At 38.8% G+C, this 26525-nt stretch overlaps 2 protein-coding genes across 2 annotated transcripts; one reads left to right on the forward strand and one right to left on the reverse strand.

Moving 5' to 3' along the window:
* On the forward strand, nucleotides 1–25692 carry LOC137404889 (tetratricopeptide repeat protein 37-like). Its single transcript, XM_068091118.1, has 32 exons — nucleotides 1–45; nucleotides 4819–4911; nucleotides 5077–5306; nucleotides 5422–5497; nucleotides 5775–5888; nucleotides 6040–6138; nucleotides 6266–6380; nucleotides 7093–7218; nucleotides 7586–7687; nucleotides 8063–8199; nucleotides 8335–8409; nucleotides 8517–8602; nucleotides 10161–10275; nucleotides 10380–10456; nucleotides 11088–11240; nucleotides 11386–11493; nucleotides 11640–11724; nucleotides 11871–12003; nucleotides 12349–12451; nucleotides 13659–13748; nucleotides 14222–14323; nucleotides 15583–15797; nucleotides 15894–15955; nucleotides 16064–16264; nucleotides 16682–16823; nucleotides 21775–21940; nucleotides 22067–22191; nucleotides 22282–22405; nucleotides 22958–23132; nucleotides 23495–23738; nucleotides 23875–24062; nucleotides 25417–25692. Exons 2-32 carry the CDS (start codon nucleotides 4822–4824, stop codon nucleotides 25420–25422), a joined length of 3864 nt encoding a protein of 1287 aa, XP_067947219.1. The 5' UTR covers nucleotides 1–45; nucleotides 4819–4821; the 3' UTR covers nucleotides 25423–25692.
* Nucleotides 17045–20432, reverse strand: LOC137385432 (periaxin-like). Its single transcript, XM_068071885.1, has 2 exons — nucleotides 20324–20432; nucleotides 17045–17457 (listed from the first exon to the last, which is right to left on the reverse strand). Exons 1-2 carry the CDS (start codon nucleotides 20430–20432, stop codon nucleotides 17045–17047), a joined length of 522 nt encoding a protein of 173 aa, XP_067927986.1.
* Nucleotides 25693–26525: the final 833 nt, after the last annotated feature.

Here is a 26525-nt window from a genome sequence, read left to right on the forward strand (position 1 = left end):
GTTTGGTGTTGGGAGGTCGATACATAGCGACTCTTCCATCTCTTCGTAAGCAAAATTACCTTATTAGATTTATTTTAGTATATATTTTGTACGGAGTCTTACACAAAGGTTTTCAACATTGAACTTGTATAATAATTAAAATACAAACAACTGCTGCAAAGTAATAAATCATAAATGCATGGTTCCAACGGGAAACAAAGATCTCTAGCTTCCTTGTCAACATATCTGACATTGAGTTGCTAAGGATTCGTCTGGAGTTTTTTCATGGCTTCATGTTATTGTATTCTGATCAAACTAAATGAAGTTTTGGTATAACTGTAATTACTGCAGCAAGGCTTGTACATCCTCCTAAATATTGTTCTACTAGTTGTTCTACATTTACGACTCCTTGAAAGCTGCTAAATTACTAGATGAATGGAAGCTTGCCAATGGATAGGCAAGGGAAAAGACTCATCAAACAATTACCGACCTATCTTTTTCGTCAGTACCCTCTGCAAGATGTTGGAACACGGTATTACATTACCTCAACAAGTTTGTTGATACGTTTCTACACAACATACCGCATGGCGTCTGTGAGTAAGTATTGCAATGTCATGCAATACTAAACTGTCCTCTACTTATCACAACATTGAAAAAGCGCATGACGAATCCCAAAGCATGCATGCTATTGTGCTGGACTTTAAAAAGGCGTCTGATAAAGTCCTTCACTTGCTACTACTGCAAAAATAATGATCTATTTTATATGTGAACATATAGATTGTAAACTGGATTTAATACTTTATCCCTAATTGCAAACAAAAGGCCTTAGTTGGCGGTCATGTAATACCCTACTGTACTCTACATATCACGGCCTTGTAAAAGCACATAATGAATCCCAAATGCATACATGCTAATGTGCTAGAGCTTTAAAAAGGCATTTTATAACGTTTCTTCCTCACTACTGCTGCAAAAACTACAACAGATTTTGGATGTGAATACCTAGATTATTAACTGGATCCATGTTTATCACAGATGAAAGGTTTTAGTTAGTGGTCAGTGTTCCACAGAACTGCCAGTAACATCGGGAATATCTCAAAGCTCATTGCTTGGAACAACATTTATGCTGATGACACTAGCATACAAGGGAGTAAACTTTCTTACATATGGTACTAACTTCCAGTCAAACTTAAATGCTGTACAGAAGTGATCCTTCAAGGGGAAGATGCCCTTCAACAACTCGAAATATTACGCAATTGTATTTGGCAACAGGACCCTGCTTCTAATCTACAAACTTGAAAATACACCCTTGGGGTGGAAGGAGGAAATAAAATATCTGGGTGTCACCCTATAGACCACATGTGTCAAACTCATGGCCCGCGGGCCGCATCTGTCCCACCGTGTAATCAGATCTGGTCCAAGATCATTTTACATAATTGTTATTCGTGGCCCATCGATATGGAGCACTGATGACATAATACTGCGCAGAACTACAGATCCTGTAATGCAATGCTTTAGCTGCCTTGCTGTGTACTTATTACATCAATTTAACCTGAAGTTTTTTTCAGAGTGATATTTCTGTCTGTTTTCATCCATATTTATGTCCCAATAACATTTAGTTTTAGTGTGTTCAGTAAATGTTTATTCTGTTCGCCCCCCGACCTAGATTGTGTTTTGAATTTTGGCCCCTTGTACAATTGAGTTTGACATCTCTGCAGTATAGACTGAACCCAGTTTTGTGAAAATACATAGCACAAAAAACTTAAAAGGCCCGTAAGTTCCAGGGACAACTATATGATATCCCTGAACAGAATCGTCTCATAGCATACACCAATCTGTGTAGACCAATTATAGAATAAGTAGACACGATGTGGGATCCATCTTTAAAGAGATACATGATGTTGAGATAGTACAGAACAGTGCTATAAGTTCATAGCAAGACTAAAGGGAAAGTGTAAGTGAAGCTCAAAGGGAACTAGATCTGCAAATGCTTCAAAAGTTACAGAAAAATCACAGGTTGAACTTGCTGACCTATATTTTGCAAGTAGAGGACACTTGTAGTGCACTCTCGTCAGCCTATGAAGAGATAGTAGACGATCACGCAATGACTACAAAATCATCAGCTTATGGTGAGCCATCAATTTCTGTGAACTCCAGATGCTGCCACCACAGTTTTTGCCAGACCATATACAAAGTGAGGGGCTGCTCAGCTGACAGCTAAAAATGATCAGCATTATTGCTGACCTTCGGGCCAAGTATATCATAGCACATTGTTGAACATATGAGACACTCTCACTCCACTAATGGTGACAAAGAGTGTACTACCTCATCAGAAGTAATTCAAAAGTTATAGCTTTCTGATTGGCTATGATAGGTAAACAAAGACACATGAGGCTTCGCAGATACTATTATCTGCCATATCGAACATTCATTGTAACAATTTTTAATCACTTTCATGCACTTATAACCAAAGAGAATGTATTATCAAGTGCTAAGGTCCAGGCTTTCTCTAGTCTGATATTGTAAAAGTGATCATAGCAGGTACTAAATTGACCTTGGCATACATGTAACAATACTTCAATGCATCTTCTTTTCTTGTTTACATTAACAGTGATTTCCAAGTATACCACACAAGTTTAGAACCACTTAGCAATTATGAACTTGTATTCAAGTGAAAGAATGCCAAACTGCTTAAAGCGGTTTTTGTTTGTAGGTAGCGATAGGTTCATCAATACTTGGTATATGAGCATGGAATAAGAATTCTTCAAGTTTAAGAAAACAACTAAATTTTTATCACCAGTCTTAACCGGCTATTTGCTCAAGAAATAACCAATCAACACTTTTAATAAGCGATAGTTCATATAAGCTTAGCTACACAAAAGCTTTAAAATAACTGGCTTTTTTTATTTGTTGGTCAGGTTAAAATATTAATTTTGACCTTATTGTTTGTAGAATTTTGAAAGATGCTCAATTCAATTACTAAATTAAAAACCCATCAGCTAAATGGTTCGCTGACTTATTGACATAGCACAATATTGACAGCACAATATCGACATAGTACAATATTGACATAGTACAATATTGACAGCACAATATTGACATAGTACAATATTGACATAGTACAATATTGACATAGTACAGTATTGACATTGTATGGTGTGGTGATCACAGTAAACCTAAATCCTTTAAAATTATATAACCATAGAAGTTTAACTAGGACAGAAAATCCACAATATGAGCAGTGTTATATTTTTTTCATTTGACTAATATTTAGTTAAACTAGACATACTTCTATGAATGTCTTCGACAGGAAAAAGGTTTGCATGCACTGGCCTTTAACAGGCTGTTCAAATGCATTAATCTATCTATACATACTAACAACTCCCCCTTTGTCATGGTGTGTGTCTGTCTGTTAGTTCGTATAAAATCTGCATTACAAAAAAAATTTTTCTGATTTTATCCAAACTTCCTATGCATGTGCTCCGTGTCTTCAGCCAGGTCACTAAATATTTGGTTGTAAAACTCCATCTAGTTCCTGAGAACCTGCCTTTTAAACACCCACCTGCTGGCATCTGACTGAAAATGGAAGAAATCCCATGCATCACCAGGCTTACCGCTAATATTAAATCATTGGCCAGCAACTTTTTCATATTTGAGTGTTATAAATCAGGCAGTAAATTTGCAAACTGACCAATATTGAGTGTTTTATGTTTTGATAGAAACAGTCTTGACGAGTCCGTGCATGAGGGAGTAGTTCTAGACTAATCTTTCTGCAAACACAGTCTATTCTGACTTGTGGCTATCATGCATTACAGCACCTCATCTCAAACTCTTTGTATTTTTAAACATCAACTTCTGGACTATTATATGTTAAAAGAATCAATAGATACACTGAGTAAAAATTGCTTGGATAATTTTTTGAAGGTATTGTTTTGTTGTGATTAGCAGAAGCTGAGATGAAGTATGTCATAGTTAGATTTGGTAGTGTAATCGGAGGTCAAGGTTTGTATTCTTAGGCTGCTTTAGTGTGATTCTTGTCTTTAATCACGATAGTGCCATCTTGTGTACCCCCAGCCTCGTAGTTGTCGAAGTTTATTAGGTCAATCAAGTGAAGGTACGAGAGCAATTTTGGTCTGCTCTCTATTTTCAATGATTAGTCTCATGCTGCTCTTTATATTCAAATACCTGTCAGGTCAGGTGAATATATATCTAACGTCTGATATTGATACACTGTAAACCAATACAACCTGTTTCATAATACTTCCACTGCTATGTGGGAGCTAGATTTTCATAAAGATGAATGGTTAGAGGAGACAACCCCGACAGAAACCAGCAACATGGGTATGTACACACCTTTAGGATGCATGAACTAAAAGTCATCGACCATGTATTAAAATGGAGCTGGGATCCCATTTAGGACAGCTTTTGTTAACAACACTCGCACTTCTGCCAGTCCCTGCCCTGGTCAGCAACTGCGACATACTCTGTACCACAGTTGTGTGATCCATGCAAGAAAAGTTCTTGATCAGTGTTAGAACCACCCGAGGAAGCTTCAACAGTCTTGGCGGCATCTTATTTTGCCATCTTTACAGCCACCGTCACTCAAACACACATTAATAGAGACACCTAAGGCGCAATTGATGTGAATAAATATTAATGCCAAGCACTGTCACTCGATACAGATACATGACAACACACACGTCTGCCTATGTTTGGTTTATTAGCAACTCTTTTATAAAATCCGGTTGTCTCACCTACACAAAATGGCTGTTAGCATCATATGTCATCTCGGTTTGCCTGTTTTTTGTTATTATATTTAATTGGGACTCCAATTATTGACAGGAAATGGATTCTAAAGCAGTGAAAGCGTCCTTCAAGTCGGCAGTAGAGCATATAAAGGGAAGTAGGTTTAAGGAAGCTATCAAAATATGCAGGGTAAGAATGTAAAGCAAGTAATAATCACATGGAAGCTCTCTAAACCATATAAATCTACCAGTCTTTTCTTGTTGAAATTATTTTTCTTGCGACCCTGTTTCTCTCTGTTGTTAGCCTGTAAAGTGATTCATTGTTTTTTAACTTTGCTCATGTTGATCTGCTCAGGAAGTTCTCAAGTCTCACCATAACAATAGTCGAGCCCTAGCATTGCTTGGAAAAGCAGCGGAAGGTTTGGGTGAGAACGAAACTGCTTTAGAAGCCTACAAGAAAGCAACTGTTGCTGATGATGACATACTGCCATGGCAAGGTTTGTGTAATTTCTATGAGAAACATGGCGCTGGCTCCCCGAACAACCTCATCGAAGTCTATGAAAAGCTGCTGATTCTCTACTCAAGGTTAGAACCTCTTAGCTAGCTATCAACATGAAATTTTAGAGATGCCTCTGAGATAGAGAAACGCAAGTATAGATATAGTCTCTGGCTGCACCTAAATGTCTTTGTTTATCTTTAGCAACGAAGAGAAGCAGGCAGATGTGAGACTGAAACTCAGTATCTATCTACTTACACAGAGTAGTTATAATGCAAAGGTAATGCACAAGATATCTCTACAGTCTTATTAGTTGTCGTGTATATCTTGCTACACATTCTGGCTAGCACTAGTTTTATAGTTTTCATCAGCAGCCACCCTTGACAAGTGTTGGGCTGACAAGTTGTGGGCGGATAAGTGGTGGGCTGATAAGTGGTGGGCTAATAAGTGGTAGGATGACAAGTGCTGGGCTGAAAATAGGTGGGCTGAAAATCAGTGAGCGAAAGTGAAAAGTGGTAGGCTGACCAGTAGTAGGCTATACTGTCTTGTTTATATAGGTGTGTGAAGAGGTCGAGGTACACTGTTCTAATCTCAAGGATCCTTGTAAGCAGTACAAAGTGTGGGTGGCCATGGCCTTCTGCTGTCTTAAGGCGGATAGCTCTGAAGCTAAGGTATAAAATCCATTTATATGAGGAGTTGAAATACTTTAGGGTAAATTGCATTGTATTTTTATCAATAAGATAATATTAAAAGCAATATTGTCTATAAGTTATCACTGGCACACAGGACTGGTCAATGACTGACTCACGCTGCATCTTGTAGGCATATTTTTTAAAGACTTGTCATAAGATGAAAGATATGTCTACTTTTACTGAGGAAGAGAAGAGTCTCTGGGAAGTCTACGCTCGCCGGACATACCAGGTATCATTTCTAACTCTATGAATTGGGCAATCAAAGCGACCAGTATAACAATTAGTGTACAGATTAGTTTTCTGTATGTTACAAAGTCAGGAGTTTCGTGTAATCGTTAAATTTGATACATTTGTAGGTAGAGAGCAGCCTAAAAGATGTCATCAGTTTATGCATATCTTTGGCCAATTCTTATCCTTCCTCGATAGTGCTCTCATCACTCCTTGTTGAACTCTTCTGTCATGTGGTCAACGGTGGGTAATGTTTTCAATTGCTATAAACGATTTGAAGTGGTTAGTTACTTTTATTCTCCATCTAGCTCTGTCATTTTAAACTTTGTTTGATGCGGTAAGCTATTGAAAGCTTAATTTGGCTGAAGTTCAACTTCCATTTTCTGCGTTAAACATACTTATTCAAAAGCAAGAAAGCCAAAGAGCATATGACTGTCGCTTGTAAGCAAGCATCAAATACTTCTCATAATTTGTCAGCCGACAGCGTGTTCCTATCTCTACTCGCTACTGAACATCATATTCTCTTCTTTGCTTGTGTGCGAGTGCCATGTTTACATGTACATCTCTACTTGTTAGTGGATGTCATATTTCTCTCTGTACTTGTTAGTAGATGTCATATTTCCCTTTGTACTTGTTAGTGGATGTCATATTTTCCTCTGTACTTGTTAGTGGATGCGATATTTCCCTCTGTACTTGTTAGTGGATGTGATATCTCCCTTTTTTGTTAGTGGATGTCATATTACACTCTCTACTTGTTAGTGGACTTCATATTTCCATCCCTATTTTTTAGTGAGCAATCATATTTCTCTCTCTATTTGTTAATGGACAACCCATTCTCCTTTCCTAAAATGGCTGTCTGTCATTCAATCTGTTAGTTCAATTTTTTGCTCAAGGTCAGCCACAATCTATTTATCCTGTACTGTAGTCCTTGGAGGGTGTAATTAATTGTTGGCAGGCACACCCGGCAGAGAGACAGGTGATATTCAGGCTGCTATACAGCCTCCACTACTTGCTGGAGCTCTAGCAGAGTTGTATAATCATGTCAAAGATGGTAGTGAACTGACATCTTCTTTTTCACCAGGTAAACTTTTTACCTCTAGTTTTATGTCTATGGGAGTAGCCTGTGTGTAGCCTTTGTGTCTGTCCAGAAGATTGATGTTTTGCATTGCACACTATTGATGGAGCTCATAGGCATATAGGAGCTCACTGGTAAATATATATTAATTCACAGGTACATCTCAGCATGTTTAATGGAAGGTATGTAGGTAGACACTATACCGGTCTTTTCGTAGCGGACAGACTTGCAAGTGCTCACCTTTGATATAGGTGTTAATTTTGTCATGTGCGACCATGTCATGTCATAGTCATGTCATGTGCGACCTATAGAGCTTAGCAGCTGGCATTTAAAGGTTTTACTTAACTGAGTCTGTAGCTCATCAATTTTGTAGAGAAACTGATATCATCCTTGGCTTCTTGTGCTTACCTTGTTTTGGCAAGACAGAGACTCAATCAAAGATTATATAAAAAAGCCACCGAGTTTCTTCAGGCTGGTATGTAACAGACCTTCACTCACTATTATTGTATATAGCTCTACTGGTATATGATAGATCTTCACTCACTATAGCATATAGCTCTGTTAGTATGTAATAGACCTTCACTCACTATAGTATATAGCTCTGCCGGTATGTAACAGATCTTCTCTCACTATAGTATATAGCTCTGTTGGTATGTAACAGACCTTCTCTCACTATAGTATATAGTTCTGTTGGTATGTAACAGACCTTCTCTCACTATAGTATATAGCTCTGCTGGTATGTAACAGATCTTTACTCACCATATTATATAGCTCTGTTGGTGTGTAACAGTCCTTTGCTCACTATATTATATAGCTCTGTCAGTATGTAAAAGACCTTCATCCATTGTAGCCAAGAAGCACCTAGCTGACATGCCTAAATGTTTGGAGGAGTGCAGTAAAACCTATCAACTTAAGATCACAGACTACAGCATTCAACTTGCTTTTGCCCAGCGTAGCTATGAAAAAGTCATCAGTATTTGCCGTCAGGTCAGACCCATAATTATATTGCTTGAGCACCCTGTAGATAAATAAGGTATACTAGTAATGACAAACTCTTACATATTTTCATACACTTCAGCTAAAGCTGTTGGTGCAAGACTTATCATCATTTTATGTATCTAGGAGGAAATGACATCACATCGTGAAGAATTCATTATATCGCTCATAGAATCTGGAAGTGGTGAAGAGGCTGAGAAGGTATTGAAAAATCTCACAAACACTTACTTCGTGTCACAGTTTCTTTCTCACCCTGATCGTTCGAGATTTGTGTATCCTGTTTTATTAATAGTTAACACTGTTTCTAGTTGCTGGACTCGGAGAGTGCAGAAGACAAGGCATTACTTGGATATTTATACAAGTCTAGGACAGCGTATGACACAGCCTATACACTGTGAGTTTTTGATTCACACGCTTCAACTCTGTCGCTACCCAGTTTTTTTTTTCTGGAACATAATTGAATAGTCAGTAAAACCTAGTATTTGACAATAGTACATATAAGTTGTCATTACTTTTAAACCACAACGCCTATTAGAAAGGCTTTGATATCAAATTAATCAGCATAAATTGTACATCAGCTGATCCAATATTAAATTCTACAAACTTGTTGCAGAATGAGCTTGGACACATTTTTGGCCCCTATCCCTACTGACTGCTGTAACTAACAATTTGATCATGTTTCGAGTCTGAAGATTTATTACTATTGCTATAGCTTATGGCATTATTATTTGAGTTAAAAATAAAATAATCGCTGTCACTAGTAGTATTGCTGCCACTAGTAGTATTACAAACTGTCATTAGTAGTATCACTGTCACTAGTAGTATTACTGTCATTAGTAGTATTACTGTCACTAGTAGTATTACTGTCATTAGTAGTATTACTGTCACTAGTAGTATTACTGTCATTAGTAGTATTACTGTCACTAGTAGTATTACTGTCATTAGTAGTATTACTGTCACTAGTAGTATTGCTGTCACTAGTAGTATTACTGTCATTAGTAGTATTGCTGTCATTAGTAGTATTGCTGTCACTAGTAGTATTACTGTCACTAGTAGTATTACTGTCATTAGTAGTAACACTGTCATTAGTAGTATTACTGTCACTAGTAGTATCACTGTCACTAGTAGTATTACTCTCACTAGTAGTATCACTCAATAAACCATAACCAGAAATCCATTAGAATCCATTGTTCTATAGTTTGTGAAGCCTTCGTAGCTGTAATGGGTCTGACACGGCTGGTAATTGCAAAGAAGAAATTGCGATAAAAACCTAACTCTTTTGTAAAGCAAAACTCAGCTCAGCGTGGACTGTAAACATGTTTTCTATTGACTCAATGCAGGCAGACAATAGTTTTCTTTCAATTAAACGCAGATATGATAGGCTAATTAATTAACTACTCACTAATCAAAATTTTTTGCGCAAAACCAGCTAAAGCTGCACTGTGTAGTTCATGACCATACACAAACGCTGTGCCGGACGACACTACACCACTCATGGCACGTGATGGGTTAATCTTGTTTTGCAACAATTCATTCTCTGTGCAGATCGGGGCATTAAAGATTGGTTATTGATTTTTTTAAAAGTAGAAGTTGAAAGAGCGAGGAGGTCATAGGACTAAAATTCACCCTGAGCCTAACAAACTCTTAAAATTTTGTGTTTTACTCATTTTCCTGTTATGTAAATCAGTAAAAGATGAGTGCTCTATGTTTAGACTAAAACAGAAGGTTTGCCGCATTTTCCTAGATGGGCAAATATATATAGTACATCATGTCATTGCAAAAAGGCGTAGTTTTTAGCAAATATCTATTATATTTCATCAGAATTAAAGCCAACTTGGTAAATTATAAATATTCAGTTGGTAAACTATTGTTATAGAAGCCACAGCTAACTAGTTTGCTCAGCGACTATATTCACTTCACATTTTCCTCTTTCTACATTTTACATTCTGTAGTTTGTCTGAAGCACCGGCTAGCGCCACCAAGTCAAGCAAAGTTCACCTCTGGCTTGGTCAGGTCTGTCTGGAAATAGCATCTAAAGAAAAAGAGGTTGCCAAGCATTTGCTCACTGTGAGTTGTCTGCTCTTCTATGTTCTATCATAGCTCCCATAGTTATAGTTTTCTACAGACAGACTGTTGTTCAAGTTAATAAGAGGTCGATGCCACTATTTTAGGCAGCTAAACTTGACACGGAAAATGAAGAGGCATTCCTCTACCTAGGCTATTATTATAAGAGGGTTGGAGATCATGAGTAAGTACTTACTACCCTTACTACTCTCTCATCATTCCATCACTCACTGCCAGTACCGACAGGTATTCTATTGGTCTAACTCCTGTACTATTGTACTCTTTATCTTTGTTTAGCTTGCCGCTTACATCCTACAAAACTAATTTACTAGTGTGGGATTTATCTACTCATCTATTTGTACTAGTGTGGGATTTATCTACTCATCTGCTTGTACTAGTGTGGGATTTATCTTCTCATCTGGTTGTACTAGTGTGGGATTTATCTACTCATCTATTTGTACTAGTGTGGGATTTATCTACTCATCTATTTGTACTAGTGTAGGATTTATCTACTCATCTATTTGTACTAGTGTGGGATTTATCTACTCATCTATTTGTACTAGTGTGGGATTTATCTACTCATCTATTTGTACTAGTGTAGGATTTATCTACTCATCTATTTGTACTAGTGTGGGATTTATCTACTCATCTGCTTGTACTAGTGTGGGAATCATCTACTCATCTGCCTTAGTTTTATTAAACAGGAAGATGACCTCTGAAAATATTTTGCTTTTTTTCCTTACATTTTTTCACTACGTGGTTAGTTCATACAAAGGCTCTACTAGCAGCCTTATTCTGTGAGCCCTCTTTGGTAGGAGAGGTATGAAATGCATAAAGAAAAGTTATTCACTCAACCCAGCAAATGATAAGATTTGCATGGCTTATGTGGATCAGCTCGTGGCACAGGGAGAAAAAGAACAGGTACTCCAGATTCTGTCTCAGACTACCAGGTTGTCACCATCTGGAAGGTATTTATCTTGTCTTTTTCAAGTATCAAATTAGTAAAATTTATGTTCTTCTCTTCACCCTCATTCTCTGTCTTGTAATCGTCCATGCTGACTCGCAAACAAGAGCACATCTTCAGTAACTAGTTGCTGTCGTTCCTGCATGTAGCGGCAAATGGGCGTGGTTTCGACTTGGCTCTCTCCGAACTAATGAAGGAAACATTACAGAGGCCATCAACTGTTTCCAACAGGCTCTGCGAGCGGATGAAGATGATAGGTAGGTGTCTCTGCGCTACCTTACATATACCTTACATATAGCGATGTAAGACCGGATAAGACTATAAAAGGCTAAAGCTTTAAAATTTCTTTTAAAGCTTGTGTCAATGTTTTTTCATAATACTGGTTTGCCGGTTATGATTGTAGCAACTGTTGGGAGTGTCTAGGTGACTGCTATGTGAGAAGAGGTAGTTTTGTTGCTGCCATACACGCCTTTGAAAAAGCCTATCAGGTACTTTGTACTGACAGTTATGTTTCATGGAAGTTCTTTGACTTATACTTTTATTCCGCTGTACGGTTGAGCTACACTTGATGCATTTTGTTTGCCATCTCAGCTGGTTTTGTTTTTCTCTATTTGCCTTGGTTCCTGTGTTACAGCTGAATCCGCAGTCCATATACTCTTGCTATCAGATCGCATTGACAAAGCACAAGCTTGGTCTACACTCAGACGCCCGGCAACTTTTTCTTGAAGTTCTCAAACAGAAAGCTGACTATATACCAGCCCTCAAAGGTGCGCTGAGACAGCTTAGGTTTTTCTCGTCCTATTTTTTCATTTTTTTTAGGCAAACTCCCATTTTTAAATGTTTCAAGAGCCGACGAATAGCATTCCCCTGAAGTTCTCACTGGCAATCAATGGAATAGGTTGTGAATTATATGCACTGCTATCAAAGCTCAGCTAAAATCATGTTGACATTTTATGGAGATTTTTTATGTTTATATCCTGCTAATGGTTTACTGCGCAGTTGTGTCTGGAATGACAAATTCATTCTATGTTGTTCGTGCACCTAGTCTCATTTAAGCTTACTTTAGTAGTCAACTGGTGCCTACTGTGAATAGCACTGCAACTTGTATGTAGGTCTGGGGGATGTACACGTCTCGATAGCCAGGGAAGCTGTCAAGGACTGCATCTATGGGAAGATATCTGAAAATATAAGTTGTGCTTTGCACTATCTCACCGGGTGAGTACAGGGAGTGGATACAGTCAGTGCAGTGAGTGGGTACAGTGAGTGGGTACAGTGAGTAAGTACAGTGAGTGGATACAGTCAGTGCAGTGAGTGGGTACAGTGAGTGGGTACAGTGAGTAAGTACAGTGAGTGGATACAGTCAGTGCAGTGCGTGGGTACAGTGAGTGGATACAGTCAATGCAGTGAGTGGGTACAGTGAGTGGATACAGTCAGTGCAGTGAGTGGGTACAGTGAGTGGGTAGAGTGAGTGGATAGAGTCAGTGCAGTGAGTGGGTACAGTGAGTGGATACAGTCAGTGCAGTGAGTGGGTACAGTGAGTGGGTACAGTCAGTGCAGTGAGTGGGTACAGTGAGTAAGTACAGTGAGTGGATACAGTCAGTGCAGTGCGTGGGTACAGTGAGTGGATACAGTCAATGCAGTGAGTGGGTACAGTGAGTGGATACAGTCAGTGCAGTGAGTGGGTACAGTGAGTGGGTAGAGTGAGTGGATAGAGTCAGTGCAGTGAGTGGGTACAGTGAGTGGATACAGTCAGTGCAGTGAGTGGGTACAGTGAGTGGGTACAGTCAGTGCAGTGAGTGGGTACAGTGAGTGGATACAGTCAGTGCAGTGAGTGGATACAGTCAGTGCAGTGAGTGGGTACAGTGAGTGGATACAGTCAGTGCAGTGAGTGGGTACAGTGAGTGGGTACAGTGAGTGGATACAGTCAGTGCAGTGAGTGGGTACAGTGAGTGGGTACAGTGAGTGGATACAGTCAGTGCAGTGAGTGGGTACAGTGAGTGGATACAGTCAGTGCAGTGAGTGGGTACAGTGAGTGGGTACAGTGAGTAAGTACAGTGAGTGGATACAATGAGTGGGTACAGTGAGTGGGTACAGTGAGTGGGTACAGTGAGTGGGTACAATGAGTAAGTACAGTGAGTGGGTACAGTGAGTGGGTACAATGAGTGGGTACAATGAGTGGGTACAGTGAGTGGGTACAGTGAGTGGGTACAGTGAGTGGATACAGTGAGTAAGTACAGTGAGTGGGTACAGGGAGTGGGTACAATGAGTAGGTACAGTGAGTGGGTACAGTGAGTGGGTACAGTGAGTGGATACAGTCAGTGCAGTGAGTATAGTGAGTGTTGTGGCTTTGAATTGCATTAAATTGTAGGTTTTTACTCTGTAAAGTACATGTGTATTTGATGCTGGAATTGTGGTTTTTTAGAGCTGCTGTGGGCAGACCTGACCTCGTCTGTGTTTGGAAAAGTCTAGGAGACGCTCTCACTTTATGCTATCAGCTGCCAATAGACACTTTGTATGTCTATAGCTTGTGTTTTATGTACACTGCATGCTAGCATGTTTGTCATTGTATGTTGTATTAGTTTATAAACACATGTTCATGAATGTACATGCTAATCAGAACATCATATCTGCGGTGTCATTTGGTTTTAAGTCATATGTCACATTGCCAAGAGAAGAGTCACCTGTGCAGTCAGAAGCCAGATCTTACCATTAGTTTTTTTGACAAAATTGAGGGAAGACCGGTGATAGAGTGAAAACTTACAAGCTGTTCTCAACTTGGGTTGTTGTTCCAAGTGCGTAGAAGCTAGGATGTCATCAAGATGAAAATAAAAGTTTTATTGTCACATTCGTTCGCCAACTCTCTGCAGTAATGCTCCTACTTGAATATTGCTAACTAATAGTGTTGTATTTTTGTTTGGCCTGCTAATTGGCAAACTTACCTCGACATATTTATATGGTGTAATGATTTGTAAATTTTATGTTTAGGCTGATTTGTCCAGCGGTTCTTACAAGCACTGGTGGTGCGGAGGCTCCTAGAGGATCCACCCAGTCCATTGATGTTACTCATGCACTGGCTATTGGTGCTCGGTAGGTTAACACACCAGTATCTTTATCATTTCTCTTTAGTTCTACCACTCTCACATTCATGCTCTTGTCTCTCTATCACTCTCTTGTTCTCACCTCTTGTGTTCTCTCACTCTGTCTCCTCAATAGCCAGATTAAAAAGTTTTTTTCAGGAAGTAGTACGTTTTATTTTTTTATTTGTGCTGAAAGTTATATGGTTTGGCGTGTTATTTGTTCATTGATTTGTTCTAAGGCTGCATAAGTAGAGACTTTTATTGTGTAAATGATCTCGCGAAGAAATGAATTGACTGTTTTCAGATTTGCGGTCTGCTCAGAATGAAAGTTTTCTACTGTCACAGTACTTGCTATAAATTGTAACGGATCAGTAACAAACTCAACTGCCTTCTCATGATGTTACATTGATGATGTAATAGTAGCATGAGGATATAGGTGAAAGGTTGTGGTAGCGGTTATGGCTTTACATTTGAGCTTGATTGCAGTCAATTCAGTACAGATCATTGATGGTACCAGATGTCAGCGGTCCATTGCTAAGTCTGGTGGTGCCACTAGCTCTGTAGGAATTCGCTCTTGCGAGAGCAGCGCTGTTACTCATGCCTCACAAGGTCTTGTCTTAAGTCGGGCAATGTTATCACACCATTATTGCGAAGAGCTGTGCCCTCTATTTACAAAATAGACTTATTGTAGAAGCTAATAGCGCAGGGGTTCCCAACCATGGAGGTATGCCCCCTAGGGAGGAATTCCCCCTAGGGAGGAATTCCTCTCTAGGGGAAATTTTGAATATACAAAGGGAACAGAGAAGTGTCTGGTTTGTTAAATTTTAAAATTTATGTCCAGCAGTGCCATGTGAGTTTGGGTTTCATCATTCAACATTTTGGTTTTATCTATAACACTAGTTGCTAATAATGAGCTACTAGTCAGAACCCAGATATATGGGAACACATCCATTCAGATTTTGCCTGGATAGTAAGTTAACGTAGTCATAAACCAAATCACCGCCATGCCGAAGGTCATGTATTGTGATGTGTTGTATGCATGCTGTATAAAAATTAATAATATGTTGTTATATGTTAAGATATGTACAATAAAATGGAAATGTATTTTGTATCGGTTGTTTTTCGTCATGTGAGTTAAAAGCGTGTGGAGAATCAAATTTATGAAAAGGCATAAGGGAGGAACTGAATGAAAAAGGTTGGGAACTCCTGTAAATAGCGGAACATAATACAGTATCTGCATAACATATTAATAGTTTTTATTTGTCGTAGGTGCTATGCTCAGTGCAGACATTTGAAGGTGGATTCTTCATCTTCCTGGCATGACTTAGCTGTCAACTATCTCTACCAATCAAAGCTTTCAACAGAGTCGGCACGAAGAAAATCGTTGCTACAAGCTGCCTCCCAGTTCGCTCAGAAAGCGATAGCTCTCGACAAGTCCGTGGTGGCCCATTACAACTGCCTCGGCGCCATCTATCTACAGCCAGGTACTACAGTGTGTTATTTCTAACAGAGCCCCCTCTTTTGCTCTAGTCATGCTCAATGTGCAGAAAGGTTATTGGCTCATCTGAGTTATTCTTTAGATCTGTTTGATGCAGCTGCTGCTCAACACTACTTGATACGCAGCGTGGAACTAGATCAGAATGTGAGTAAGTCTATGGTTTCCTTATCTTGCTTTTATTTCTGGGGCTTCCTTTACTCTAAAACTAGTAAACATAGTAAAAAGCCTGTGTATAGATTTTACTGCTTTTAGAATGTTCAAGGCTGGACCAACCTGGCCGCACTTTACCTGATGAAAGATGATCTCTCATTAGCTCATGAAGCCCTTAAAATTGCCCAATCAGCAGATCCAAAATACAACGAATGCTGGACTGGCCAGGCACTTGTTGCTGAAAAAGTTGCACCCGAGGAGGCCATGGATCTGTTTAGGCACACAACAGAGCTGGGCAATAATGTAGGTCAATAGGCTTCAATGAATATTCAAAGTTTCATAGCAGCCTATTAATAGTTAGTACGTTATGCGCTTCACTCTACTGCTGCTCTTTGGAAGGTGCTACTGACCTTTTGCTCATCTTCAGTTGATTTGCCTTCAGTTGAATTTATTGGCATCGTTCAATTATCAGTAGTGTGAATAAACAAGTATGTCCACGCAAGGCATAAAAATGAGACAACTCAAGTTTAAAAATTTATTCATAGCTAACAAACAGCCTGCTTTTTCATTCTATTTAGTCATCTTAACTATGACTTTTCTGTGACTAATAGCCAGTCCATTTAAAAACTTTCAAAAGATTGGTAATGAAACAAAAAGGTCATCTGCATTACTCTGAACACTATATACATCTTTCGAATATAATTTCGACTACAATTACAGATAGAGAGTGCTCTCGGATACACTCACTGGGTCCTCAAGACACTCATAGAAGGCAAGGACAAAGATTCAGAACATTATAGGTACAGCATTGAGAAGTTGGATGCAGTGACTGTTTCATGCAATGCTCTGGCCGGTCTCACAGGTACCGTCATTGCATGTTTGAAAGTTACATACTCTCTGTCTTGTAGGCAACTATCATTTATAATTGTGGTAGTACGTTGACACTTTTAATGGGCACGTCAGTAAATGGTCTAAAAGCTAGCAGGCACCTTTGTAGCTAGCTCTCTGCGTAGTCTGACAGATAGTTTTGTGGGTGATCTAATCGGTAAGTCTATGGGTGGTTGGCATTCGCAGTCTTATATGCTACACTGCTGGTAATCTCCTAGGTAGTACTATCAATGGTCTCTTAGGTAGTACTATCAGTCGTCTCTTAGGTAGTACTATCAGTGGTCTCTTAGGTAGTACTATCAGTGGTCTCTTAGGTAGTACTATCAGTGGTCTCTTAGGTAGTACTATCAGTGGTCTCTTAGGTAGTACTATCAGTGGTCTCTTAGGTAGTAATATCAGTGGTCTCTTAGGTAGTACTATCAGTGGTCTCTTAGGTAGTAATATCAGTGGTCTCTTAGGTAGTACTATCAGTCGTCTCTTAGGTAGTACTATCAGTGGTCTCTTAGGTAGTACTATCAGTGGTCTCTTAGGTAGTACTATGAGTGGTCTCTTAGGTAGTACTATCAGTGGTCTCTTAGGTAGTAATATCAGTGGTCTCTTAGGTAGTACTATCAGTGGTCTCTTAGGTAGTAATATCAGTGGTCTCTTAGGTAGTACTATCAGTGGTCTCTTAGGTAGTACTATCAGTGGTCTCTTAGGTAGTAATATCAGTGGTCTCTTAGGTAGTACTATCAGTGGTCTCTTAGGTAGTAATATCAGTGGTCTCTTAGGTAGTACTATCAGTGGTCTCTTAGGTAGTAATATCAGTGGTCTCTTAGGTAGTACTATCAGTGGTCTCTTAGGTAGTACTATCAGTGGTCTCTTAGGTAGTAATATCAGTGGTCTCTTAGGTAGTACTATCAGTGGTCTCTTAGGTAGTACTATCAGTGGTCTCTTAGGTAGTACTATCAGTGGTCTCTTAGGTAGTACTATCAGTGGTCTCTTAGGTAGTACTATCAGTGGTCTCTTAGGTAGTACTATCAGTGGTCTCTTAGGTAGTACTATCAGTGGTCTCTTAGGTAGTACTATCAATGGTCTCTGAGGTACTAATATCAGTGGTCTCTTAGGTAGTACTATCAGTGGTCTCTTAGGTAGTACTATCAGTGGTCTCTTAGGTAGTACTATCAATGGTCTCTGAGGTAGTAATATCAGTGGTCTCTTAGGTAGCACTATCAGTGGTCTCTTAGGTAATAATATCAGTGGTCTCTTAGGTAGTACTATGAGTGGTCTCTTAGGTAGTACTATCAGTGGTCTCTTAGGTAGTACTATCAGTGGTCTTTTAGGTAGTACTATCAGTGGTCTCTTAGGTAGTACTATCAGTGGTCTCTTAGGTAGTAATATCAGTGGTCTCTTAGGTAGTAATATCAGTGGTCTCTTAGGTAGTACTATCAGTGGTCTCTTAGGTAGTACTATCAGTGGTCTCTTAGGTAGTAATATCAGTGGTCTCTTAGGTAGTACTATCAGTGGTCTCTTAGGTAGTAATATCAGTGGTCTCTTAGGTAGTACTATCAGTGGTCTCTTAGGTAGTACTATCAGTGGTCTCTTAGGTAGTAATATCAGTGGTCTCTTAGGTAGTACTATCAGTGGTCTCTTAGGTAGTACTATCAGTGGTCTCTTAAGTAGTACTATCAGTGGTCTCTTAGGTAGTACTATCAGTGGTCTCTTAGGTAGTACTATCAATGGTCTCTGAGGTACTAATATCAGTGGTCTCTTAGGTAGTACTATCAGTGGTCTCTTAGGTAGTACTATCAGTGGTCTCTTAGGTAGTACTATCAATGGTCTCTGAGGTAGTAATATCAGTGGTCTCTTAGGTAGCACTATCAGTGGTCTCTTAGGTAGTAATATCAGTGGTCTCTTAGGTAGTAATATCAGTGGTCTCTTAGGTAGTACTATCAGTGGTCTCTTAGGTAGTACTATCAGTGGTCTCTTAGGTAGTAATATCAGTGGTCTCTTAGGTAGTACTATCAGTGGTCTCTTAGGTAGTAATATCAGTGGTCTCTTAGGTAGTACTATCAATGGTCTCTGAGGTAGTAATATCAGTGGTCTCTTAGGTAGTAATATCAGTGGTCTCTTAGGTAGTAATATCAGTGGTCTCTTAGGTAGTAATATCAGTGGTCTCTTAGGTAGTACTATCAGTGGTCTCTTAGGTAGTAATATCAGTGGTCTCTTAGGTAGTACTATCAGTGGTCTCTTAGGTAGTACTATCAGTGGTCTCTTAGGTAGTACTATCAGTCGTCTCTTAGGTAGTAATATCAGTGGTCTCTTAGGTAGTACTATCAGTGGTCTCTTAGGTAGTACTATCAGTCGTCTCTTAGGTAGTACTATCAGTAGATTTATTTATGTACCCTAGGACACTTAGGTATGTATTCGCGGCATCTAACTTTCGCGTTTTCGCGGTGTCATCCTCTCGCGAAAGTTTCATGTGCGAAACTAAACTATCATAACAAACGAGCGAAAAAGCGAAACTAAATAGCTTTGTTCATTGATACTGTATAATTGAATTTTATAACGACATTCATTTTAACGTTTTTAACGACCACTATAGCATCGTTAAAATATAAACCGACAAAATAATTTGACTGTCAAAATTTATTACGTTATTATTTTGCAATTATTTAGGATTATTTTCCCATTAGGAATGATTTATAATGATAGGAATTTGATGTCAATGCACATGCATTAGTTAGCGTTATCCATAGATATATATACCTATGTATATATATAGGTATATATATATCTATGGCGTTATCGTTTGTTGGGGACATCAATCAATGCAGTGAGCACCGTGTGTTGAAAGAAAATAAGACACATGCACTGACACTCGCAGTACTACACAGGCAGCATGGCTCTGGAAAGGTTTGGATTCACCACTGACACCTCTTCAATAACTTGTAATTTTTTTAGATTTGTTTTGTTTTAAGTGATGTGACTGACGAGACGTTTTTAAATTAAAATAGGCAAAACATGACCGCAGTTAATACACTCAGAAAAAAAAACATCTTTTCCTTTTGAGCGTTTTAACAAAGATCAATTTTGCGGATTTTATTTTAAGTTCTTTCGGAGGCTTTTACGCATTCGATGGGACACGGCCAAGCGGGTGATTGATAAAACTGAATCTTTTGCAAACCTTTGTAAAAGTCGTTAACAAAAAATATTTTGCCTCTGATGATGATAATAATGATGCCTAAGAACTACTAGAAGTTGATGTTTGTCTCTATGGCTTGGAATGAAGTGACATTCTACAGCGATAAAAACCGCGTCCATGGCCGTTGGGCAAATAACTTTTCGAATAAAGGATGTTGAGGTCGAGTTATCTGAAGGAATTTATCATCGCGTTGAAACTGACCAAACAAATCCGTTTGAGTTGACCTTGTGTTTGAGATGAAATGTTACATTTTATCTGAGGGCGAGCTTTTCGAGTTGGACTGTACTTACCGTAAAAAATTCCCAAAAAGTTGGGGCGGCTCAGCCGGCCAGCTGCCCCAGTGAAAACTGGCCTGTCGATAGTCCAAGAAACAAATGGCAGCAAGCGATCAAATTGCATTATCGACCTTGCCCACATCATTCTACCTGCGGTTCACAATTACAAACTAGTCGCAAATTGAATTTTTTTATCTGTGAACCGAACCTGAGGAATATAATTATGTTTGTTCCACTGATTTATTTTCACATCACTATATTTTCGCACTCATCAGAGCTGCGAAATTAAGTTGCTGCGAAATTTTACTCTGTGAGCTACTCACGAAACTAAATACTAGCGAAATATAAGTGTCCTAGGGTAGATCTATCATTTTTCTTGTAAGTAGCTCTTTAGTAATAGTCAAATAGGTATCTCTGCCGGTGGTCTAATAGTTAAATTTTTGGGTATTCTATTATCTAGCTAGTTGTCCGTTCCAGCCAAGGCAGACATGTATTGCATCAAGTTATTTAATTTGGCCTCATCAATATTACTCTCCAGAATATTCTGCTCCAAAACTGCACATTTGACATATGAAGAAAGCTTACATCATTTCCAACCTGTAAAAAAAACTTGACAATTATTTATTAATGCAAGTACCATACGAGCAGTTGGTTTTTACATAAATATAGCCGGGCATATGTTGTTTTTTCATTGCTTACCAATTCATATAAAACAATTTTTAGTTTATTTTCAAGACTAACAAAATAACAACCATTTAGCGGTAAGCCTGGCAAAGTTCGAAATTTTTTTAATTTAAAACACATGCCTGCAGGTGAGTGTCAGATAGTCTACAGGTGGGTGTCAGATACCTGCATGTGGGTCTTTAAAAGGCTGCTTCTCTGGAACCAGTTTTGTAAACATCTCTCTTAGGCTCTCTTAGGTTCTCTGGAACCAGCAGGTGTTTTGAGACCAAATATATTTGGTGACTCGGCGGATAGCGCAGAGCATGTGTATGTGAAGCTTGAACGAAATCGATCAAAATTGTGAAAATGTATAGGGTTTACATGCACTAACACACATCACACACACCACACACACCACACATACACCACACACACCACACACACCACACACACCACACACATACACCACACATACACCACACACCACACACACGCCACACACACGTCACACACATACACCACACACACACCACACACACACCACACATACGTCACACACACGCCACACACACTCCACACACACGCCACACGCACGCCACACACACGCCACACACACTCCACACACACACCACACACACGCCACACACACAGTGGGCTTTATTAATGTAGGTTAGTTTGAATTTTCCAAATTCATATGTTCAGCAGAAGTGACGCAGCAAGATTAAGTCCTAGTTCACATCGCTGTAACTAGATGAATTGATATTATCAGCTCTCTATATTCTCTCATTGGTGCTATAATGTAGCCTGGAAGCCCACTGCTCAGTCTCTAAACGCGTACGGTCTGCTCCTCGAGCGACAAGGACTGTTAATGACAGCTGGCGAAGCTTTGGTGAAGTGTGTTGACCTGGCAGAGAAAACAATAGACCCTAACTTATCACTCTATAGATCTAACCTGGCGAGAGTTTTATGGTACGACCTATAAGATATAACTCTATGACTGATATATTCTATAATCTATATTATTCTATCGCATAAAATATATCAGTTTGTTCATGTGGCTCCTGTCCTGGTCTGTAAATGTGTCAACTGTTGTAGCCATGGAGGTGACTATCACGGATGCCTCAAACTGATGCAACAGATTACCTCCATTACCATGCACGATGTAGCTATCACTGCTCTCTCTCATTACAAACTTGGCAATTATCCAGAAAGCTTCAAGTGTAAGTTCACTGTAGTAATTATGTTCTATGATGAGAAGATAACTTCTCTCATGATATGACCATTTATCCTATTGAATATTGTGTTTGCAGTCTATAACAAGCTGTTGGAGTTGAGTCATGACGATGCAATGACAAGTCACGTCTATGCTGCCATGGGAATGCTCGCTGTCAAATGTGATGACAATGACACAGCAAAAACAGCCTTTTTTCAATGGTATATCCATAGCAACAGCTTCATTTATTGCGATGTGTCACAGTACTCCGTGTACTTGTACTATACTTTTATTGTACAATTAGTGTTGGTAGTGATAGGAGAGTCAGTTTTTACTACTTATTGGTCTGTACCACTCTCCAAAATATTCTGCTGCAAAACTGTACACTTAACATATGAAGAATTCTTACATGGTTGCCAACCTATAAAAAAACTTGAAAATTATATGGTTTTGACTTGAAAATTTGGTTTTTGATCTGTTATGATCTACATGCATAGTTACAGTTTTAAATTGAATATTATGTGATTGAAAATGCAGATTTAAGTATTCCTGTACGAATGTGGTTTTTACTACGTGGAATTATGATAGCCCTCTGACTGCGTGTAGGAGTTGCCGTCTTTAAATTGGTTATTCAGGGTTACTTTGAGCAGTCATACAAATGCTCATGTACATGTACCTTAAAAATGCACACTTTTTTTATCCCAACTTCCTGTTGTGTGCTAAAAGCTCTTTCACCAATTCACCGGCTGGTTTATCTGATTCATTGTTTTTAGTGCTCAGTTCAACTCGCCCTCAATATATGGTCTGGCTGGCCTCTGTTCTTTGGCTTTGCTCTCGGGAGATGGAGAACTTGCCTTTGCAGCTCTCGCAGAACTAGTAAAATGCAGCTCAAGCAAGGAAGCATTCATTCTCAAGTGTACATTTTGCGGCTATATGGCTGCTCTCAAAGTGCGTATGCATAGCTTTGAAGAGACGTTTCTCTGCTATAATCGTAAGCTAGTAGTAGGGGGTCTGTAGGGGGTCAGATGTCAATTTGCTAAGGCAACACTTATGAGCATTGGGTAGTAAATTGAAAACATAAATCAAACATTACTACATTCTTTAATTATGTGGTGTAGTTTGTACGGCAGTCAGCTTATTCTATGTTTCATAGAGGCTTCACCACTAGTTGACTGCCATCAAAAGAGACAAAATATTGTTGTGTAGCTGTTTAATTTTTGAAGACTCTATACATCTTAGTATCATTTATGCACTGAGCTTATATAGCCTATAAAATTGTAAGCTACTTCAATTTGAACTGCTTTTATTAGGGTGACACAAAGTCTGCAAGGAATCGTCTCCTCAGTGCCATACATTGTTATCCCATGGACAGACAACTTCACTACCAACTTCTTACTCTCAGTATAATTTCCTTGCCTGATTACCAAGACTCGGTTCTTAGACTGACTGAAACCATTTCATCAGTACAGGATCTGGTGGCCATCATGTCCCTAAAGTGTGGCCATGTTAGGAGGGCCTTAAAACAAGCTCAGTCGGCTTTGCATTTGAACCCAGGTGAAATTCATAAACTGATCCTCTACTTTGACGTCTAATCATCTATGTCTACAGTTCCTTGACTAGTGCAAACCTTGTCTCTCTGCATGAGTTAGTTTTACTAACGTTTCACCATTTGTTGATCATCGGTTTGCAGAGTCTGCGCAAAACTGGCTACTTCTGCTGAGCGCGAGCTATTCGGCGTGCAGCCTGGGAGATATCTCTCTATCTGTTATCACCTCAATGGTAGATTACATAGCCAGCAGGGGACTGGTAGACAGTTTGTCTGGAGAGTTGCGCAAATGGTTCAGTGATTTCAGAAGAATGGAGCAAGTTTATTGCGAGGTTTGTGTCAATCATGTGCTATTTAGACAGGTCTTCATAGCGCTTTAGACAGGTCTTCATAGCACTTTAGACAGGTCATCATAGCACTTTAGACAGGTCATCATAGCACTTTAGACAGGTCATCATAGTACTTTAGACAGGTCTTCATAGCACTTTAGACAGGTCTTCATAGCACTTTAGACAGGTTTTCATAGCACTTTGGACAGGTCTTCATAGCACTTTAGTCAGGTCTTCATAGCACTTTAGTCAGGTCTTCATAGCATTTTAGACAGGTCTTCATAGCACTTTAGACAGGTCTTCATAGCACTTTAGACAGGTCTCCATAGCACTTTAGTCAGGTCTTCATAGCACTTTAGACGGGTCTTCATAGCACTTTAGACGGGTCTTCATAGCACTTTAGACAGGTCTTCATAGCACTTTAGACAGGTCTCCATAGCACTTTAGACAAATAATAGAAGTGAGTTATGTTAATTCAATGTTCGCTTAGTCTAAGTCAGCTTGAGTTTCACTGTGTATCTCTATCAACGCTCTACTTTCACAGCTTCCATCTCTTTCATCACCAAGTCTGCACTCCCACTCATCTGTCTCTAAAATAACGTAGCAATTCAAATTTATTTTTATTCATTACTTGTTCAGTAATTCTTTCTCGTCTTCTTCTTTCCTATATAATACAGTTGCTCTAACATTGTGTGTGATTATCTGCAGTTTGGTTTTGCGTTTGCATTTTTATTAAACTGTGAATGAATTAAACAAGTTTTGGTTAATTTTTGCAGGAATGTTTTTTTACCCATCACTCAATGGGTGTAACATCTCAAGCAGGAAATAATTTATATGTAGTGGTTTCATTATATTTCGAAGTAATAACGGTTTCAAGCTTTCAGCAAACCTTGTTTCCTATTTATAATACAGGTCTAACTCATAGCATGTCATCCCGGTGTCTATATTGATAGAGTTACTCGCCATAGGTGTCTGCACATGTTCATAGGCTTTGTGTAGTGTTTGCAGGTGTCATGAAGTGATATCAGTGGGTATTCGTATGTGTAACTAAATATTGTAGCCATCAGTTAGTTTTATCTTCATGTTGGTTTAGCCATGCACACTCTAGGCATCGTATGTACACTGTTTTGTCTGTCTTTATGTCAATAGTAAGTACTCCGTTTGTTTTGTGTTTGTTATAGAAAATATAATGGATATTTGTTGTTTGTATTCTATACAAGTTTATGCCGATAGCTTTCAAATTATCTCATAGCCAGTTCTTACTTGCTTCAATCTAAAAATTTGTATTAGATTCAAGTTTAGTTGTAGTATACTTTACAGTACAGGTTTCTGGCAGTCACTCATCATTGTTTTGCAGAAATAAGTAAGAGTTAAGAGTCTCATCAGAGATAAGAACCCAGTATATGTCTAAAGCTGTGGCCACAGGAACACAGTATATAGCTAAAGCATCCAACTCAGACTGCTTCAACATTAGGAAAGTAAAATGTCCTTAATTAGGTGTTTGTTCCTCCTGTAGAAACTGTTTAGACTCATTTGTTCTTTGTATTCAATACAAGTTTATGCTGATAATTTTACTTTTTTTATAGTGAGTTTACACTTTCAGTTTCAAAATTAATTAACATAATTATATATACATACAAAGATATTTGACTTCATTTGCTAATATATTCACTTTCTGTAATATATCTGTTATGAATAATAAAAGCCAATGAGTCATTCACACAGTATGTTGGTTGACAGCAAATTGTAACCTTGCTACAAAATTATCTTATAGATTGGTTCTGAGTAGTTAATAGTAGATTAAACACGATAATTGAACATGGAAAAACTCACAAATTCATTGTTTACGAGCGTCTTTATTGGAAGAGAAGACAACTCCTTGTTTTGAAAAGTTCGCTAAGCTTTGTCAAATTTCAGTTGGACCATTTGCTACTAATTGATAAGAGGTATGTAACTTATTTTAGTGCATGTCAGAGGATATGCTTTTTTCGTAGTCAAGTTGTAAATTCTGTATTTAGATACAGCAGCATTGGCTTGGATTATTTTAGCTTTGATGTATGGATTATGAGCAGCCTGCAGAATTGCAGGAGCTTACTGGTTGTTATTAACCCTCCACAATCATCAGTAATATGAAACCACAGCCATGTTGAAGGTTTTATATTGTGAATGAATTTTCTACGTAAGGCGAGTCTTAAAGTTCTAGAGCATGTTGGCACTAGGTGATTGGAAATTTCTCACAATGCGGATATACAAAAGTATTTGGCTGTTTGCGCAGCTAACTGTTTCTAGCATCGTTATGATGCCTTATTATAACCTCGCCTAATGTCTTCTCTTTTGTCATTTATGATCCGTTATACAAGTTTACAGAAAGACAAGTTGACACCGCAACCCGTGGTTTATATCCTGCCGTAGGACTTCTTTACCGTACAAGTGGCTCAAAAATATGACTCAAGTTCTTAAATGACT

This window comes from Watersipora subatra, chromosome 1 (genome assembly GCF_963576615.1).
Source record: "Watersipora subatra chromosome 1, tzWatSuba1.1, whole genome shotgun sequence".
NCBI lineage: Eukaryota > Metazoa > Bryozoa > Gymnolaemata > Cheilostomatida > Watersiporidae > Watersipora > Watersipora subatra.

Excerpts from the sequence above, each read along its gene's own strand:
- LOC137404889 (XM_068091118.1), top strand. The coding sequence starts at position 4,822 with ATGGATTCTAAAGCAGTGAAAGCGTCCTTCAAGTCGGCAGTAGAGCAT. Across the intron at positions 11,725-11,870 it reads CCTTTGAAAAAGCCTATCAG|CTGAATCCGCAGTCCATATA; the intron begins GTACTTTGTACT and ends CCTGTGTTACAG. Across the intron at positions 12,004-12,348 it reads CTATATACCAGCCCTCAAAG|GTCTGGGGGATGTACACGTC; the intron begins GTGCGCTGAGAC and ends ACTTGTATGTAG.
- LOC137385432 (XM_068071885.1), bottom strand. The coding sequence starts at position 20,432 with ATGCAATTTGATCGCTTGCTGCCATTTGTTTCTTGGACTATCGACAGG. Across the intron at positions 17,458-20,323 it reads CTTTTTGGGAATTTTTTACG|TACTACCTAAGAGACCACTG; the intron begins GTAAGTACAGTC and ends GACCACTGATAG.